At 45.3% G+C, this 18,061-nt stretch overlaps 1 protein-coding gene across 2 annotated transcripts in view; it reads right to left on the bottom strand.

Moving 5' to 3' along the window:
* Positions 1-18,061, bottom strand: part of INPP5D (inositol polyphosphate-5-phosphatase D) — a 167,269-nt gene that overhangs the window by 12,424 nt on the left and 136,784 nt on the right. For both annotated transcript variants that reach the window (XM_068280692.1, XM_068280693.1), the window contains 3 exons: positions 10,637-10,789; positions 4,760-4,847; positions 2,183-2,254 (listed from right to left, as the gene is read on the bottom strand). In XM_068280692.1, coding sequence (XP_068136793.1) covers positions 2,183-2,254; positions 4,760-4,847; positions 10,637-10,789 — 313 coding nt within the window. The remainder of the gene's footprint in view (positions 1-2,182; positions 2,255-4,759; positions 4,848-10,636; positions 10,790-18,061) is intronic.

Genomic DNA, 18,061 nt, shown 5'->3' with positions numbered 1-18,061 from the left:
GAAAAAGTTAATTGCATATGGGCCAGGAGCCGATATGCTATTCACTTTTTCTCCTAAGTTTTCTCCTAGGTTTTCACACCTTGTCAATAAAATGCCTTTTAACCGTTTACAAACAGGAAAATATTTAAAATGTTATTTATTATAGTACCTTTTCACCAACTTTTTGGTACTTTTTTCATTTCAGAGTGCTGAAACATTATTTTAAATGGAAGAGGAAAAAATATTAACTAGGAGAAAACTGAGGAGAAAAAGTGAATTGCATACGGGCCTCAAACTTTATATCAGGAACCAAAAGCTCATTTATTGGTCATTTTTAGAATGTATGTGAGGGACAGATTACAAATTTACAAATCTTTATCCAATCCATAATATAGTGTAATTATGCACTAATTAGTTTGGGCCTTTGTTTTTTTTAAGCAAAGAACTTGCCAAGTTTGCTTACATAGTCGAGGGTTGGTCAGGATTTCAGAAATGGCATTATTACAGCCTTGATGCAGCAGCCTGATGACTAGAAGTGATGAGAAACGCTTCTGGGTGATGTACACATTTCCCCTTTCCTTAAAAAAGGAAGGAAGGTAGGAGTAGACCACAAGTCTACAGCTTCCATTTAGCAGAGTATCCAAAATTAGTGGTGGGATCTATAACTGGGTGTGAGAACTTTCTGATATCCTCCCACGCAATTTCAGAGGAATGTGCTCATCTATGTCCATCCTCAAATTCTAATTCATTTGTCACATGGCAATTATTATTTACTTGCTGCAGTTTAAGCAGGCATAGTACAATACAGACACTGAAGAAATAGTTTTGCCCATGTCAGATACCACTTAACGACCGCCTAACGCCGATAGGCGTCGGCGGGTCATTAGTGGTATAGCATGGAAGCGGCCGCTCAATCGAGCGGCCTTTCCATGCTAGTTCACGAAGACTGCCTCCGTGAACAGTGTACGAGCCGCCGATCGCGGCTCGCACGCATAATGTAAACATCCGGGGAAGAAGTCCCCGCTGTTTACATCACACGCCGCTGCTTCCATTCGCACCGGGAACAAGGAGGAGGTAAGTCCCCGCCCGCTGCCAGCCATCCGCAAAGTTTAGTTCTGGACGGGAGAGCGAGGAAGGGGGAGCCCCAAGGTGAGGGAAGGGGGGGAGATGTCATCCCTTCCCCACCGCTGTGCCCACTGCTCCTCCTTCACTGCGCTGCCTCCTCTCCTTCTGGGGACATCTGGCCACCTATTCTGGAGACACTATAGACCTGGCTAACTATTCTGGGGACACCTATAGACCTGGCTAACTATTCTGGGGACACCTAAAGACCTGGCTACCTATACTGGGGACACCTAAAGACCTGGCTAACTATTCTGGGGACACCTATAAGCCTGGCTATCTAAACTGGGGAAACCTATAGACCTGGCTACCTATTCTGGGGACACCTATAGAGCTGGCTATCTAAACTGGGGAAACCTATAGACCTGGATACCTATACTGGGGGCACCTTTTTTGGGAGAACTGCTGCCAGATTATCTGTATTTTGGGGGAACCACTGCTGCCAGATTAAGTGTATTTTGGGGAACTGGTGTCAGATTATGTGTATGTTGGCGGAACCGCTGCTGCCAGATTACATCTATTTTTGGGGAACCACTGCCGTATTTTGAAAGATCCTCTGCCACATTACATGTATTTTGGTGAAATGCTGTCAGATTGCATGAATTTTGGGGGAAAACACTATGGCAGAACTCAAACTTCCCGGGCAGACCTTTTACAGCACTGTTAAGGTCATGTATATTTGGCCCCACCCACCCCACGCCCACATTCTGTTGCATGACCATGCCTATTTTTCGGTGCCCCGGGTCCACTCACCTCTTTTCCCAGGACTACACCCCTGGCATCTACACAATTCATCTACACCCATAGGACATCTTAGAGGAGTGCTTCTAATGATTATAGCCATATGTGAACCATTAAAGTGCACACCACTTTAAAGGGGACATCACCTGTCTTGTTATCTGTCAGTATCTCCTAACCACTATTATGGATATTGTACACACATTAGAATAATGAGAAAGATTATTATGGCCCAGATATGGTAAATGTAAGCCATACTGTAGAGCAAAGGAAAAAATCAGATGTCATGGTAGCAGCTGTAAACCCCTTTACAAGTTCTTATACACCAAATATTGGCAGTTACCTGGTAAGCATTTCTGTGGGACATATAGGAATGCCTCTCATTCTTGATATTTCTGCTGCACTTTTAGTAGATCTGCAAAAACAAAGCAAAATACCAGTGTACAGGTTCAGTTAATTCTACATACCAGAGACCATCCCTACAAGCACTGTTGGCTTTCAAAGCTAAACAATGACAATTCAGAACAAAGAACATTTCTCTTAACTAGTTAAAGTGATCTGAAACTCAGCGTTTCTTATTTGCTCTAAAAGATTACTTACAGCCTCAAGCCTGCTAACACGAAAAAAATAATTGTAGCAGAACAACATTCAAACATTTAAACACAATACTTTCCTCTACACTGGAAAGCTCCTCCAGCTTGTGATCCGCATCAGAAGTGAAGATAACATTATCTTTTGTTTACATTCCTCTGTTGTTATGCTGGGCATACACGGCTCGATTTTGCTGCTCGATTCTTCTGCTCAATCGATTCCCCACTCGATTCTGCAGGCGATTCTCTTATCTTCCGCTCGTTTTTCTTTATCTTTTCTCTTATCTTTTTCCATTGTCCTCAGTGCAGAATCGAGCGGAGAAACGATCAGGCAGGAGATCGGACGTGTCGGAAATTATCTATCGAGCCATCTAAATGACTCGAGCCGGCATGATTATTGTTTTGTTTTTTTTACTTGTAAGTGGTGCTAATCTTGCAGTTGTATTGTTGTCAATGCTTAAATTGGGAAGAGAACAATTTGAGGTTGTAGGAAAACCTAATACTAGGGTCAAATTGGGGTAAGAGAAATTACTGAATAATGTTGTATAGATACAATTCTGGTAATCAGCACCTAGGTAAAGAATCATATTTGTTATCTTCTGGAGAACACTGGCTTCTGTTGCGGTGAGTTTATGGTTGCTTTTGTCATTATTGTGCTTTGCTTTGTTTTGGTAAACACGCATTTCCTGTTGTGCAGCATTTTTTTTCTAGTCACATAAATATAGATTACATAATATGTGGTAGAGCAGGTAAATGATTGAGATCTTCTTGATATTCACTTCTTCTACAGCTCTGCACAAAGATGCCCTAGTTTTAGGCTGCTTTCACAGTAAGACGTTACAGGCGCACGGTAGTGCAGCCTGTAACGCAGCCCACCGCACAGCAATGAAAAATCAATGGGCTGTTCACAGTGCCCACGTTGCGTTACATTGTACCGCTGCAAGTTAAAAGAAAGTGCTGCATGCTGTGCGTTATATGCGGCTAAGCCGCGTTAGACTGTTTGCACATGCTCAGTAATGTACACTCTGTAGTCAGGAGGAGCTCCACACCAATCGAAGTTGAGTGTGCCTCGACCTTCACCTCTGCGTCCACCGAGGTGCTCAGAACATCAAAACAGCAAAGAGGTCGGCACCACTCCAAACGTGAAGAAAAGCTCTTTTATTGCATCACCATTGTGGCTTAACAATGACAAACGTTGTTTCGGGCATAGCCCTTTTTCAAATTGCAGCAGCCAAAATGGCTGCTGCAATTTGAAAAAGGGCTATGCCCGAAACAACGTTTGTCATTGTTAAGCCACAATGGTGATGCAATAAAAGAGCTTTTCTTCACGTTTGGAGTGGTGCCGACCTCTTTGCTGTTTTCATGCTCAGTAATGTTGGAGGAGGAGGTCTCCCCTCCTCCTCCGCGGCCAGCCACATGGCTAATTAATATTCACTGCACTCAGTGACATGCAGTGTTTACTTTCTGGAGCGGCCGCTCTGTGCGGCGATTGGCCAGCGGGACCACGTGGTGCGGATCACGTGGTCTCCGCATCCCATAGCATAAAAAAGGCGCACCAAGAGCTGCATAACGCGGCTCTTGGTAGCGTCCTCCTACAACACCACCAGGCGTTGCGTTAGTGGCACGTTATGCGACCTATAACGTCCCCTAAAACGCAACGTCCTGGTGGGAAAGAGGCCTTAAAGAGAAACTTTAACCCAGGATCACACTTCATCCAATACCCCCTTTCCCACAATAAATCTGTACCTTTTCTTGAATAGATAATCAGAGGGGTCTGTGAGCTGATATTGTAGTGAAACCCTTCCCACAGTGTGATGTCATGACCAAGATCCTGACAGTTTTCTCGCTGTGAATGTTGCATTGTAGGAAATACTGGCTTTTTCCAACTGCCGCCAAGCAAGCAATATCTCCCTCTGTGCATAGAATTCTCAGTGAAGGAACATTCTGTATAGATCACCTGGCAGAACTAAAGATGTCACTGCCAATGATACATTTCAGAATGTTAATCAGGGAGAGGAAAAAAATTTACTATGGGCAAACACTGCCTAAATAATCTATAAATGAATATTGTAAACAATAAGCAATTTTATTCATTATGCTATTTTCACTACAGTTCCTCTTTTATGGATTTTCCTCAAATGCAATATGTTTATATCAATTGTAATGTCTGATCCGATTTATAACATTGCATTGTGTTTTTAGCTAAGGTGCCGTCCCCACAAAAATAATCTGCTGTGTAATGCCTGGTTGCCACATTTATATAGGTATTACGTGTCTTTTAACTTTTATTTTTAAATTGATGGATTCAGTCAAAGTGTAGAAGAAAATACCTGGATGGCGGGTCAAATAGCTGGCTGCTCTGCGGCTTTAGCTGTTGCTTTTGCATGGCTGTTTCATCTTTCTCAGTCTTAACAAAGTCTGTGTGAAAAAGCAGAAACATACATAGACTTTAATAATGCAGTGTTCAGAGAATTATGGGTGCATCAAGGGAGAAGCATAGGCAAACGCAGGGCGTACGTACGAAAAGGGCGTCGGGAAAAAAGGGCGCGTGGTATAAACGATAAATGGAAAATATCGTTTATAGAAATATTGTGTAGAATTTCGTTTATAAATAGTGTTTTAAGAATTTATAAATCACTAAATAATGTGTATGAGATCGGCAATTCTTAAAACGTTAATCTTCCCTATTTGTAAAGTGAAACTTATATTTACGTTTATTAAAAACCTCCCTGTACCTATCCCTAACCCCTAGACCCCCTGTTGGTGCCTAAACCTAAGACCCCCCAGTTGGTGCCTAAACCTAAGACCCCCCAGTTGGTGCCTAAACCTAAGACCCCCCTGTTGGTGCCTAAACCTAAGACCCCCCAGTTGGTGCCTAAACCTAAGACCCCCGTGTTGGTGAATAAACCTAAGACCCCCCAGTTGGTGCCTAAACCTAAGACCCCCGTGTTGGTGCCTAAACCTAAGACCCCCCAGTTGGTGCCTAAACCTAAGACCCCCCAGTTGGTGCCTAAACCTAAGACCCCCCTGTTGGTGCCTAAACCTAAGACCCCCCTGTTGGTGCCTAAACCTAAGACCCCCCAGTTGGTGCCTAAACCTAAGACCCCCCAGTTGGTGCCTAAACCTAAGACCCCCCTGTTGGTGCCTAAACCTAAGACCCCCCAGTTGGTGCCTAAACCTAAGACCCCCCTGTTGGTGCCTAAACCTAAGACCCCCCTGTTGGTGCCTAAACCTAAGACCCCCCTGTTGGTGCCTAAACCTAAGACCCCCCTGTTGGTGCCTAAACCTAAGACCCCCCAGTTGGTGCCTAAACCTAAGACCCCCCTGTTGGTGCCTAAACCTAAAACCCCCTATGGATAATAATGTTTTACAGACATTAATAAATAAAAAATGTAAAGAAAAAAATGTAAATTATTTTTTTGGGTGGATAATAATGTTTTAGAAATAGTGATTTAGTATCTTCATAAACGTTATTTGTCACGGGCTCATTTTGTAAACTTAAATCATCACAAACATAGTTATAAATCCTTAAAAATCTCTGGGCGCCGTTATAAATCCTTAAAAATCTCCGGCGCCTTTTTTTCCCTGTTCAGCGCCCATTAAACGATATTTATAATGGAAGTGAATGGGGCGCCCTTTTTGTCCACTTGTCTCATGCGCCCAAATCTACTGCTTCCAACGCAGGGGGGATTACAGCTGCCCAGAATCCCCCCTCAGACCAGGGCCGGTGCAGTGTCTGTGGTCAGGCACAAGTTGAGACAGAATATCTGCAGGTATCCTGCAGCTCACAGCACTGCCCCCTTTCTTTCCTGATTGCAGTTGACTGTGGATGTAATTTGCAGAGCATGGAGCAGCTCTGGGGAACTTAACAGAGTCAGGTATAAGCACAGCCCTGTGCCCTGCTGTGTGAATGCTTCACTTTCCCCTTCATTAGCAATGTCGGCTGTCCTCATTATTATCTGTATCCAAACTGCTCCTGCTCCTGCTCCCCTTGTCGATCAGGTACAGATCAGACATTTAGGAAATAATTGTTAGATCCTGTCAGTCACATGGGAAATGGCATCATGTGTACACAACATGATGTTCTACCATATTATTATACCGTGTTGTGCGTGCCTAAAGGAGACCTTTCAGGAATCCCCCCCCCTTGAAAATCCTGGGTTTGCCCCTGAGAAGATAACTGGGTAGTCCATCTGTTACTATTTTCTTTTTGAAAGTAAACCTGAAATGAAAGTAGCCTGATGTGATAAACAACAGTGTTCATAGAGATAATTGCACTTTCCGGGAATCCAATATTCTTATTTTGGTTTTAAAAGATAAAAGAGTTCAAACTCTAGACCTGACAGTGTATTAACCAACAGGAAACCTAAGGGCAAGCTGCAACACAACAGCCAGGGATTGCTATGCAGTTACAATACTGCTGTATGGCAGATATATGTATTATTTGCAATAAATTTAAAAAACATGATGTGGGGGTCCCATCCCAAGCCTCATTCACATTTTTTTCACCTGTGCAGGCTGGTGTAGTCAAAATGTAAAGCCAGTACTGCTTGAAGTTCTGCACCCTGAGCTATACCAGCCTGTATGGTCCATGATATGGGGACTCTGAAAGAGAGAGGCAGCAATCCCCTCTCTCCCCTAAAGCTCTTGTCCAATCCAAGGACAATGTGCTATTCCTCACCTCTGGGTCCCAGGAGGAGGTTAGGGCCCTGGGGGATTCATGGTGGAATCTGGAAGTCTCCTTTAAGAAGAAGATGTTTGCCCCCAAAATTAAATGGGTATAGGGCTACTAATGTACCCCTCACCTATTTCCAAAAAGAATTACAATTGAAATAAAAACAAAATCACGAGTAAAGTCCTTTAATATTCGTAATTGATCATAAATACTTACCCTTAATTAATGATCCCACGCTAACATTCTCTCAAATTGTCCCACACCGGTATTCTCTCGATTGATTGGTTGAACATCCCGAATGAACAACCACACACTTATTGCTCCCCGCTGCCAGCACTCACTATACTAGAGTATAGAAAGCACCGGAAAGACAGCTTTAACCACTTAACGACCGCCTAACGCCCATAGGCGTCGGCGGGTCGTTAGTGGTATAGCATGGAAACGGCCACTCGATCGAGCGGCCTTTCCATGCTAGTTCACGGAGACTGTCTCCGTGAACAGTGTGCGAGCCGCTGATCGCGGCTCGCACGCATAATGTAAACATCCGGGGAAGAAATCCCTGCTGTTTACATCACACGGCGCTGCTGCGCAGCAGCGCCGTGACGTAAATCGGCGATCCCCGGCCTCTGATTGGCCGGGGATCGCCGGCATCTGATAGGCAGAAGCCTATCCTATCCGGCGCAGGACGGAACTCCGTCCTGCGCCGCTCACAGGGTAAGGGAGAGGGAGGGAAAGCCGGGGAGGGCGGAAAGCGCTGCGGAGGGGGGCTTTGAAGAGCCCCCCCTCGGAAAGTGCGGGCAGCCGGCGGCGATCAGACCCCCCCAGCAGGACATCCCCCTAGTGGGGAAAAAAGGGGGGGGAAGTCTGATCGCCCTGGCTATTTCCTGATCGGTGCTGCGGGCTGGAGAGTCCACGCAGCACCGATCAGAAGAAAATCACGTGGTCCTAGGACCACTATCGTGAAAAAAGTAGGCAATTAAAATCATTTCCTGAACAGCATTTCCTGAACAGCAGTTTACCTGCCAAAATAGTAAGATACCAGCCGGCCTCCCTACTCACTTGCACACTATTTTTGTCAGTAAGGGCTCATTCACACTACAGAATGTATGCGCGAATGCGATTTCGTGAATGCAATGCCATCGCACAGTGATCGCACGGCATGCACGTTGTGGTGCGCTAAAGCGTAGGCGTTGGCAGCTGTACCGATTGGGGAAACGTATGCGTTGTGCGTTAAAATGTTCCCAGATGCGTTACAACGTAACGCATGGGAACGCACACCTGTAGTGTGAATGGTAACATGGAAGTCTATGGACTTTCATGTTGCAATATGAATCTTACACTATGTGCATTGCGTCAAAACTGACAGCGCAGCACATAGTGGGAATGAGCCCTTAGACTTTGCAACTGCTGTTCAGGAAATACTGTTGAAAACAAAGAAAACCCTGAGAATCCCCCATGAGGAGCTGGACTGCTCCAAAACCTGTTGGTTCTGCCAGATTAACCTCCTTAGCGGTATGCCCGACACTGTGTCGGGCATACCGCTATCTGTCCTCCTGAGTGCCCCCCGCTGAATAAATGTGCTGTAATACCTGCAAAACCTTCTGCTAGCACTAGGCTAGCTAGTAAATGAGTCCTGCACCCTCCGATCCCCCGCGACCCCCCGTTTATACATTACCCCCCTGGATCCAGCGATTGCGCAGCCTCCTCGCACAGCTCTGGTCTCTCTATGGGGAGGATCAGGTTTGCGCATGACGTCATGATGTCGGCGACGTCATGGCGTCATGTGCGATCCTCCCCATAGTGAAGACCAGAGCTGTGCGGGGAGGCTGCGCCGATCGCTGGATCCAGGCGGAGTAATGTATAAATGGGGGAGCGGCGGGGATCGGAGGGTGCAGGACTCATTTACTAGCTAGCCTAGTGCTAGCAGAAGGTTTTGCAGGTACTACAGCACATTTATTCAGCGGGGGGGCGCACAAAGTTGCATCACCTCTTGCGCGGCGTAATGCTCAGGAGGTTAATTGCCTACTGATTTCACAATAGTGGTCCTTTAAAGTGACTCCGAGCTCATCAAAAAAAGGAAAGTTGTACTCACCTGGGGCTTTCTCCAGCCCAGTGCTGGTCGGGAGGTCCCACGCCGGCGTCCTGGCTCCTCTCCTTCTCCCCGCTCCGGAATGGCTGACAGGCCGCAGCCCGGGCGACACTCTCCCGAGTGTCGGGCTGCTTCTTCCGCATATGACGCGGATTCCGTCACACGCCGGCCACCTCGCGTCATCACGGCGGCCGGCGCGAAAGTACTGCGCATGCGCGCTTTAATCGCGCATGCGCAGTACTTTCACGCCGGCCGCCGTGATGACGCGAAGCGGCCGGCGTGTGACGTAATCCGCGTCATATGCGGAAGAAGCAGCCCGACACTCGGGAGAGTGTCGCCTGGGCTGCGGCCTGTCAGCCATTCCGGAGCGGGGAGAAGGAGAGGAGCCAGGACGCCGGCGTGGGACCTCCCGACCAGCACTGGGCTGGAGAAAGCCCCTGGTGAGTACAACTTTTATTTTTTAGATGAGCTCGGAGTCCCTTTAAATGTGATGTCAGGGTTCCCCATTGGTCGGTCCTTTAACTGACCAATGGGAAACCTTTTCTCAAAAATTACAAGGAAAAAATGTTTCCCTCTGTGTTCCCACTATTCTCCTTAACATAGCTGGCAAATTTGGCAATTATAGCATGTATGGGGGCTTTGCTATTAACCACTGGAGTTGGCAGAATTCTTTAATGCAATTTCACCCTAAAATCTACCAGTCAATTTGTGGAAATTCAGGAATTTCCCCTGCTCATACCCAGGTAGTACAGTAATGAGAAAATACCTCTAACAAAAAAAATAAACCAAAATATGCTGGTGGATTAACTGGCGTTGCCCAGACTGGCTCTCTCATGTGGGCAGAGATATTAGATTGTGAGCTCTGCTGAGCGATAATGATGTGAAGCTGTTCAATGCACTCTGTAAAGTACGGCATACATGGGGCGTAACTAGAAATCACTGGGCCCCCCTGCGAAGCTTTGCATGGGGCCCCCTCCCAACAAGGGGGCTGGGCGCTGTACACGAGAGCCTGATGCACACTGAATGGGGACTGTCTACAAATCTTTGTCTGCAAACTTTGTATGATTCCTTATCAGTGGCTAAGCAGATGCAGTCATTAGAACAATTGTGCAGAGAGCAGAAAGCTTCTTCTCTCCTTGCCCATGGTTGTCAGTCTATCAGGATGGGGCCCCCTGTGACTTTTGGGCCCCCCTGCAGCTGCATCCCTTGCAGGGTCTATTGTTACGCCCCTGACTGCATAGTATGATGGTGCTATACAAAAAACCTTATTAAATAACTAATACTAGTTTAACACTAGTTGTAGAAGAAACACAAATTAGAATATACACCATTTAAAATGAATAACACAAGACTTTTTTTTGTCATCGAGAAGTTCAAATGGGGAAACAGTAGAAATTTTTGGCTGAGTTCTATGACACAGTAGAGAGCAGTAGTGCGACATACCATATAGCTTTTCTCTGTGTTTCCCACAGGCAGCATGCAGGTGGATCTCCCCCTGGAATTGCCCTGTCGCCTCTCCATGGTGAGTGAGGGGCGTACAGAATGAGAATGGCTGCTGCTGAGGATCTTCCATACGAAGGGCAATGCAACCTTCACCTGTATTTACACAAGAGATGAATGATATACTGTTATGTTAATAGCAATTCAGATGTGTCCTTTAAAGTGGATCCGAGATAAACTTTTACTCATTGCATAATTGTGTTCCTTTCATATAGTTTATAGGGCATTCCTCAAGCCTAATACTTTTTTTGTTTTGTTTTAATACTCTAATTCCCTATAACCTAAACAAACGTCACTCACAGCTTTTTAGAGTGCCTTGGCACTGTAGCAAGGGCTTATGGGAGCTCAGTCTGGGTAGGAGGAGGAGGAGGTTACTAGCCATTGATTTCAGAGGCAGAGGGGAGGAGGGAGGAGGAGAGGGGACTGAATTTACACACAGGCAAGCTGATAGCATATCCAGGACTCAGCCTGTGGCAATGTGACAAACAGAACATGGCTGCCCTCATTGTATCACAGGAATAAATAATCATAAAATGTTGAAGCTGTGTGCAGCTAGATTTGCTGTGTAAACTATCTAAACTTTAGATAAGATATATAGACATGTTACTAGTTATAGTTAGTTTTTCATCTCGGATCCGCTTTAAGTAGTGGAGTAAGGATAAAGATGGCAACCCTGAAGCTTAGACCTTTAAAAACAAGTCAATGCTGGCAGCTTCCATATTTTAATCCTGACAGGTTTCTTTTAAATGTTGTTTTGACAACATGGGCTTTCAGCACTCTTTCAGTAAAGACAAAAAAAATGTGCCTTGCAGATTGACTCTGTTGTACGTCCAATTTGTGCCAGAACATTTCAGTGTCTGTTTATGTTCTTGCAGAGTACCGGATTTTAATGAGTAAGACACTGTACAAATGAGGGATGAGAATTCTGCAGATTGTGTGGGTGAGTCCTGGCTAATTTGACAGGAAAAGAGGGAGAAACACTATAAATATAGCAATATGCTCCACACATCTTGGGTTATTTTTACATTCATCAGACAGGATCCATGCCATGCTTTAAAATGTGATGGCTTAACCGATAACAAGCCATATGCGCATATACTCTGGATTTCTATCAGCAGATGGAGAACTTGGCCTAGCAGCGCCATGTGCCACTGAATGTCCCTTGCTTTGACAATAATTAGTTAACTTTTGTAAGAAAATACAATAAAAACAAGAAAGCAATAGCATTACAGCACTGTGTTACTAGATGTGAGCCTGTCCAAGACTCTTATTGCCTGCTGTTTGTACTTTATTTCCTCCAATGTTTTATAGGAGTTCTCTGGTCCCTTTCCTCAACCAATAAAATTGAAGAAGGCTAACTGACTATTATTCCAGGTCATGTGTGAGTTTAATGTGCCTGTTGAAGGACATTAGAAAATACGTCTGTCAATAGAACTACATACATTTAGAAACTGCATTGCTAACAGATGCTATGTCTAGGCCACTACAGTTCCTTCCGCTAGAAATTACAGTTCCTTCCGCTAGAAATTATTTCCACTGGGAGGGAGGACCTCCCAAAAAGTATAAAACCCTAAAAAACTGTTTAAAAGGTCAGAGGAACTTACTATACCTCACAGTGAAACATAGTTTAGTGTAAAAAAAAACAGATAGTTTATTAATAAAAACATATCACACAATGTGTTTCATGGGAGTCAACCCACTTCCTCAGGTTGGTAAATAGTGTCTTGGGGTACCGGTAAGTAATGCACGGCTCAGAGCAAGTGTTTCACTATGAAGGGGGTTATTAGTTTGAGCCACTAACGGTCTTCCCCCCTTGTTGATCCTATCTATATTTTTTTCTGGAGAGCAACCTAACTATTTTCAAAACGTGTTAATCTGCTAGTGTGATGGGATACATCATGCCCAAACTTTATATACAGTGGCTGCCATACCGCAAGCCAGGTTTGTGAGTACCATCTTAATTGGACTTCTTTATAACATTTGCATAACATGCTCCACCAGAAGGGGCTCCTGGTCTCTCCTGTGCTTTTTTTCCTCTTTCTGGAAGATCCCAGGTTTTCCAGACTTCAGCTATTTTCCCTGTCTAGTCTCTGTGTGAGTCTTTCTGAACTAGACAATACTGCCTGAGCACATGTGCTGCCGCGCCCTCTAGTGCAAAACAATCTTTTGTCAGGGAAGTGCAGAGGCAGAGATAACATTTTAGCATGCGGAACAGCTGTTAGATGCTACTTAGTTCGGCAACTAAAGTAATTTGTAGAATTTCAAAAAGATACATAACTGACCCCATTGAAACAGAGACTTCGGGCTAGAAAGTTCAGAAGACATTCCATAGCACATTATTATATAGTTATACAGAAGAAAGTTCAGAGCACACTGCATAGTACATTGTTATTTAGTTATACAGAATATGGGAGAGATGGTTACAAACTAAGACAAATATATGGTAGTTCAAGTTTCCTTTAAGTTTAAAATGTGTTCTTATTTACAGCAATCTAGGTGTCTTTGCAAAATCAGTGCAAATAATTGAGAAAAATAATAATGCAAACTTACACTGCTCTGTTTCATTCCAAATCACTACGCAATATCCTTTAAAAATTCTTTAAAGAGAATCTGTATTCACAAAATGAAGTATAAACAAACATCCCTGCCTGTTTGGGGTCATCTCCTAGCCCCCTCTGTATTATTTTTGCTGCTCTCCGCTGCAATAAAGAGGGTAAAAAAACTGTTTTATAAACTGTTTTGTAAACAGAAAAGATGGCCACCAAAACAGGAAGTACATCAGCAGAGCAGTGAACTCAGTTAATACACAGTGAGTACCAGGCCCGCCATCGGGGGGGGGGACATCCGTGACTCCCGTCACGGGCCCCGGCCCTGCAGGGGGGCCCCATCCCCGGCCGCCGCTCAACCCCCCCTGACCGCTGCTCGCCGCCGCCGCCTCCGCCTAGTCAGACCCCGATCAGGCGGCGACAATATTGCAGGCGCTAGGACCCAGCGCCCGCACTGATATGCGGAAGTGACGTCACTTCCGCATATAGAGCGGGTGCGTCCAGCGCCCGCTCTTACTGGTCGAGTCGCCGCTGATCTTGAGGTCTGACGCTGGGCAGCACTGGCAAGGTAGGGGAGACAGCGGCGGCGGCTGGGGGGGGGGGCTCCCTGTCACTCGCTCACTAGCTCACTAGCTAAAGGGCCTCCCTGTCACTCACTCACTCCCTAAAGGGCCTCCCTGTTACTCACTCACTACTTAAAGGGCCTCCCTGTCACTCACTCACTCCCTAAAGGGGCTCCCTGTCACTCACTCACTCCCTAGAGGGGCTCCCTGTCACTCACTCACTAGCTAAAGGGGCTCCCTGTCACTCACTCACTAGCTAAAGGGGCTCCCTGTCACTCACTCACTACCTAAAAGGGCTCCCTGTCACTCACTGCCTAAAGGGCTCCATGTCACTCACTACCTAACCTGGGGGTCCCTGTCAGAATCCAGGTGAGAGGTGTCTACCATAATAAGGGGGCATTCTGCCTATTTATGTGAAATGCTGTCTATTTATGTGCCTCATGACTGCTGAATTTGTCTTGTTGGGGGCCTAATGATTGAATTTTTACTTGTTGGGGGCCTCATGATTTGTTGGGAGCCTCAAGATTGCTGAATTTGTCTTGTTGGGGGCCTCATGATTTGTTGGGGGCCTCATGATTTGTTGGGGGCCTCATGATTGCGGAATTTGTCTTGTTGGGGGTCTCACGATTGCTGAATTTGTCTTGTTGGGGGCCTCATGATTGCTGAATTTGTCTTGTTGGGGGCCTCATGGTTTGTTGCGGGCCTCATGATTGCTAACTGCGAGACTATGGGAAAAGCTGAATCATTACCATATGAGACAATAGCATTAAACCTACTTTTTTAGCTTTTTTAAACAGAAAATAAAACTGGGAGGTTCTAAAAAAATGATGGAGCACTTCCTCCTTCCGGCTTGAAGGAGGAAGTGCTCGATATCGAGGCTTGCAACGCGTCCATTCGGACACTTGCACCTCGTTGAAACGCTGGGCAGAGAGCGGCGTTCTGGGTAATTAACCCCGTCGCATCTAGCCGCTCAGCTGTGGCAATTAGAGCTAACTTGAATCACGAGTATCCACCGTGGTTATTCGTGATTAATTTGTGGACAGCAAGCCTCCAACTAGCTCTGCCAACATGTAATGGCTACGCACATTTCTCAGTTTGTGGGGGGGGGGCCCGGACTGATGATTTGTGAGGGGCCCCAAAATTTCTGATGGCGGCCCTGGTGAGTACACAGAGAATTCAGTGGGTTACACATTAAATTCAGTCTCCAGAGGTTATGTGCAAGTTTTGAAAGAGCTCTGTGTCAATGAAGCATGACAAGCTGTGTCTTTAGAGCCTGTAGTCTCGGGTCTGCACTTGTGTCAGCCTGAAAGGCAGCTTCCTCCTCAGCCAGCTATTCTTTGTTCAGTTTATCAGTCTGTGTTTATCAGCCTCACAGATAGCAGACAAGCTGACAGTGAGAGCAAGGGACATTGTCTGTGAGGAATAATCACAGGAGCACTGGAGGGGCTTGGAAGGAGTTAACTTGTTCACATTACTGAAGAGTTGGCAGCCTTCCAGACACAGCCGACAAGTCTGACAGGGGAAATATAAGTTGATTTATTACAAAGACCGTGCAAGTAGAAAGTCCTGCAGTAAGCCAGAGCACAATGGAACAGCCTAAAGGTCCGTACACACGCCGGACTGGAGGCAACGATGGGTCCGTCGTCCCCTCCCGCTGGGTGGGCGTTCCAACGACAGTCCGGCGTGTGTACGCACTGTCGGCGGACTGATACGGCTGCTTCTGAGCCTTCCGCCCGGCGGATCGCTCAGAAACAGACGTATCAGTCCACCGACAGTGCGTACACACGCCGGACTGTCGTTGGAACGCCCACCCAGCGGGAGGTGACGACGGACCCGTCGTTGCCTCCAGTCTGGCGTGTGTACGGACCTTTAGGAACTTGTACAATATGAGAAATACTGCTAAAATTTTTGTTACGGAGTCTCTTTAAAAAATACATGTCAAACAAAACACAAATGTCCATATATTTAATAGTAAAAGGTAATAGCTACAGTAAACCTAAATACATGCTCAAAGTACCCCTAAATCAGTCAAACAAAAAGTTCAGTATCGCGCATGCACAGTAAAAGGAAGTGCTTAACCCTGAGCACTTTGTTTCACTGAGCATGTGCAGTTCTGACCTCACTTATGCACAGATCAGAATCACTCCTCCCCACTGGGGAAAACTGAGGACAAATAGGGGACAGAAGAGCAACAGAAACGGAGCACCAGAAGGACCACAACCACAAAAAGCAGTATCAGGCTTCTTAGGATAAGGGTAATCTAGTTGTCCATGGGCTTAATTCAGTGGTCATTCCCCTGATCAGGGGTGTTTTAAGTATCTGTTTATATATTTTCTCCAATAAGTCATATTTAGTGGTGTAATTAAGGAGCTATGGGCCCCAGTTTTACACTGCAACCTCTCAAGCCCTATTTACATAACAATAGGTATGGCACACCAAATCCTGCTAAGGACAGGTGGAGTGCCAGAGAGGGGTAAATGGAAAGGAGTGGGGAGGGGCAGTAAGCTAATGATTACCAATATTCAAAGCACATATAGAGGTGATAATTACGGTACCAGCAAAGAACCAACTAAGAGCTAATAAAGTAGCTGAAGGGGAGCCCCAGGTGGGACCTTTTGGTCCAGGTGCCACGTTGAGGTTGTAACCTCTGCATTCCCTATTTCTATGCCACTGATCAACTTATTTTGAAATAATACATAAGCAAAGACTTGAATTAAAATTGCATTAAGGATAATTTTTAAAAGGAACACCTATTCTGTAAAAAAAAATATAGTTTTTATGAATTCATTATACTGTTAGCTACCCGAAGGAAATGGTTAACAAAGAATTTATACCAGGTGACGAATGAAAGTGAAAAGCAAAAAATCAACAACTCAAAAAGTTGTAAAAAATAAAAATATTCAAAAGTTGAAAATAAAAATGTTTAATCCGTAAAAGATGTCCTCTTCTAGGGATGTATATCTCCTAAAGTCACATAAAATCACCTGCAGGTTGATTTCTTAATCCATATAATAGTACAGTTACATCCATAAGACTATATACACAAATATACAGTATCTCACAAAGTGAGTATACCTCTCACATTTTTGTAAATATTTTATTATATGTTTTCATAGGACAACACTGAAGGTATTTATCTTGGTCTCATTAGACCACAGGACATTGTTCCAGTATTCCATCAGTGGCGTAGCAATAGGGGGTGCCTGAAGGCAGTGGCGTAGCTATGAATCTCGGGGCCCCGGTGCGAGTTTTACATTGGGGCCCCCCAAGAACTCTATACGTAGCAATTAATACGGTGCAACAAAACCTGCCAAGGTCATCTGCAGTGTCAGAGGTGCCAGAAGGGGATGGGGAACAGCTTCTTAATGATTACCACTATTCACAGTATCTATAGAAGTGATCATTACCAACACAGGACCAATAAACAGCTTATACTTTGGTTTAGGAAGGGCCCCTCTGGCCCAAGGGCCCCGATGCGGTCGCTACCTCTGCAACCCCTATTGCTACGCCTCTGCCTGAAGGACCCACCCCTCAAACACAGTATTAGCTCTTTATTGGTCCTGTGCTGATAATATTCACTTCTGTAGTTGATTTGAACAGTAGTGATCATTAATACACAGTTTCCCATCCCCTTGCACCTCTGACACTGTGGTTGTCCTTGATTGGTTTTGGTGCGCCGTATCAATTGTTATGTATAGAGTGCTTGGGGAGGCCCCAATGCTAAACTTACACCGGGGCCCACAGCTTCTTAGCTACGCCACTGTATTCCATGTTCCATATTCCATATTCTATAGTCTGCTTGTCTTCAGCAAAATGTTTGCTGACTTTATTGTGCATCATTTTTAGAAGAGGTTTACTTCAGCGATAACAGCCATGCAGACCAATGTGAGGTAGTGTGCGGCATAAAGTCTGAACTTTGACAGGCTGACTCCCACCCCTGTAACCTCTGCAGTCATGCTGCCAGTACCCATATGTATATTTGCAAAAGACAACCTATGAATATGACGCTGAGCACATGTACTCATTTCCCTTAGGCCTGTCCTGAGTGGAACCTGTCCTATTAATCCGCTGTATGGTCTTAGCCACCATGCTGCTGCTCAGTTTCATGGTGTTGGCAATCTTTTTATGCCCTGTTTAGAGTTCTCTGCCATGAGTTGCCATGTGGAACTTCCAATGACCAGCATTATGGTGCCCATACACGATACAATGAAAAAGTTTGTTTTTCCCGTTTATTCGATCTAAATGATCGAATCGAATAA

This window comes from Hyperolius riggenbachi, chromosome 4 (genome assembly GCF_040937935.1).
Source record: "Hyperolius riggenbachi isolate aHypRig1 chromosome 4, aHypRig1.pri, whole genome shotgun sequence".
Classification (NCBI taxonomy): domain Eukaryota; kingdom Metazoa; phylum Chordata; class Amphibia; order Anura; family Hyperoliidae; genus Hyperolius; species Hyperolius riggenbachi.
This window is presented reverse-complemented; position numbering and strand designations above follow the sequence as displayed.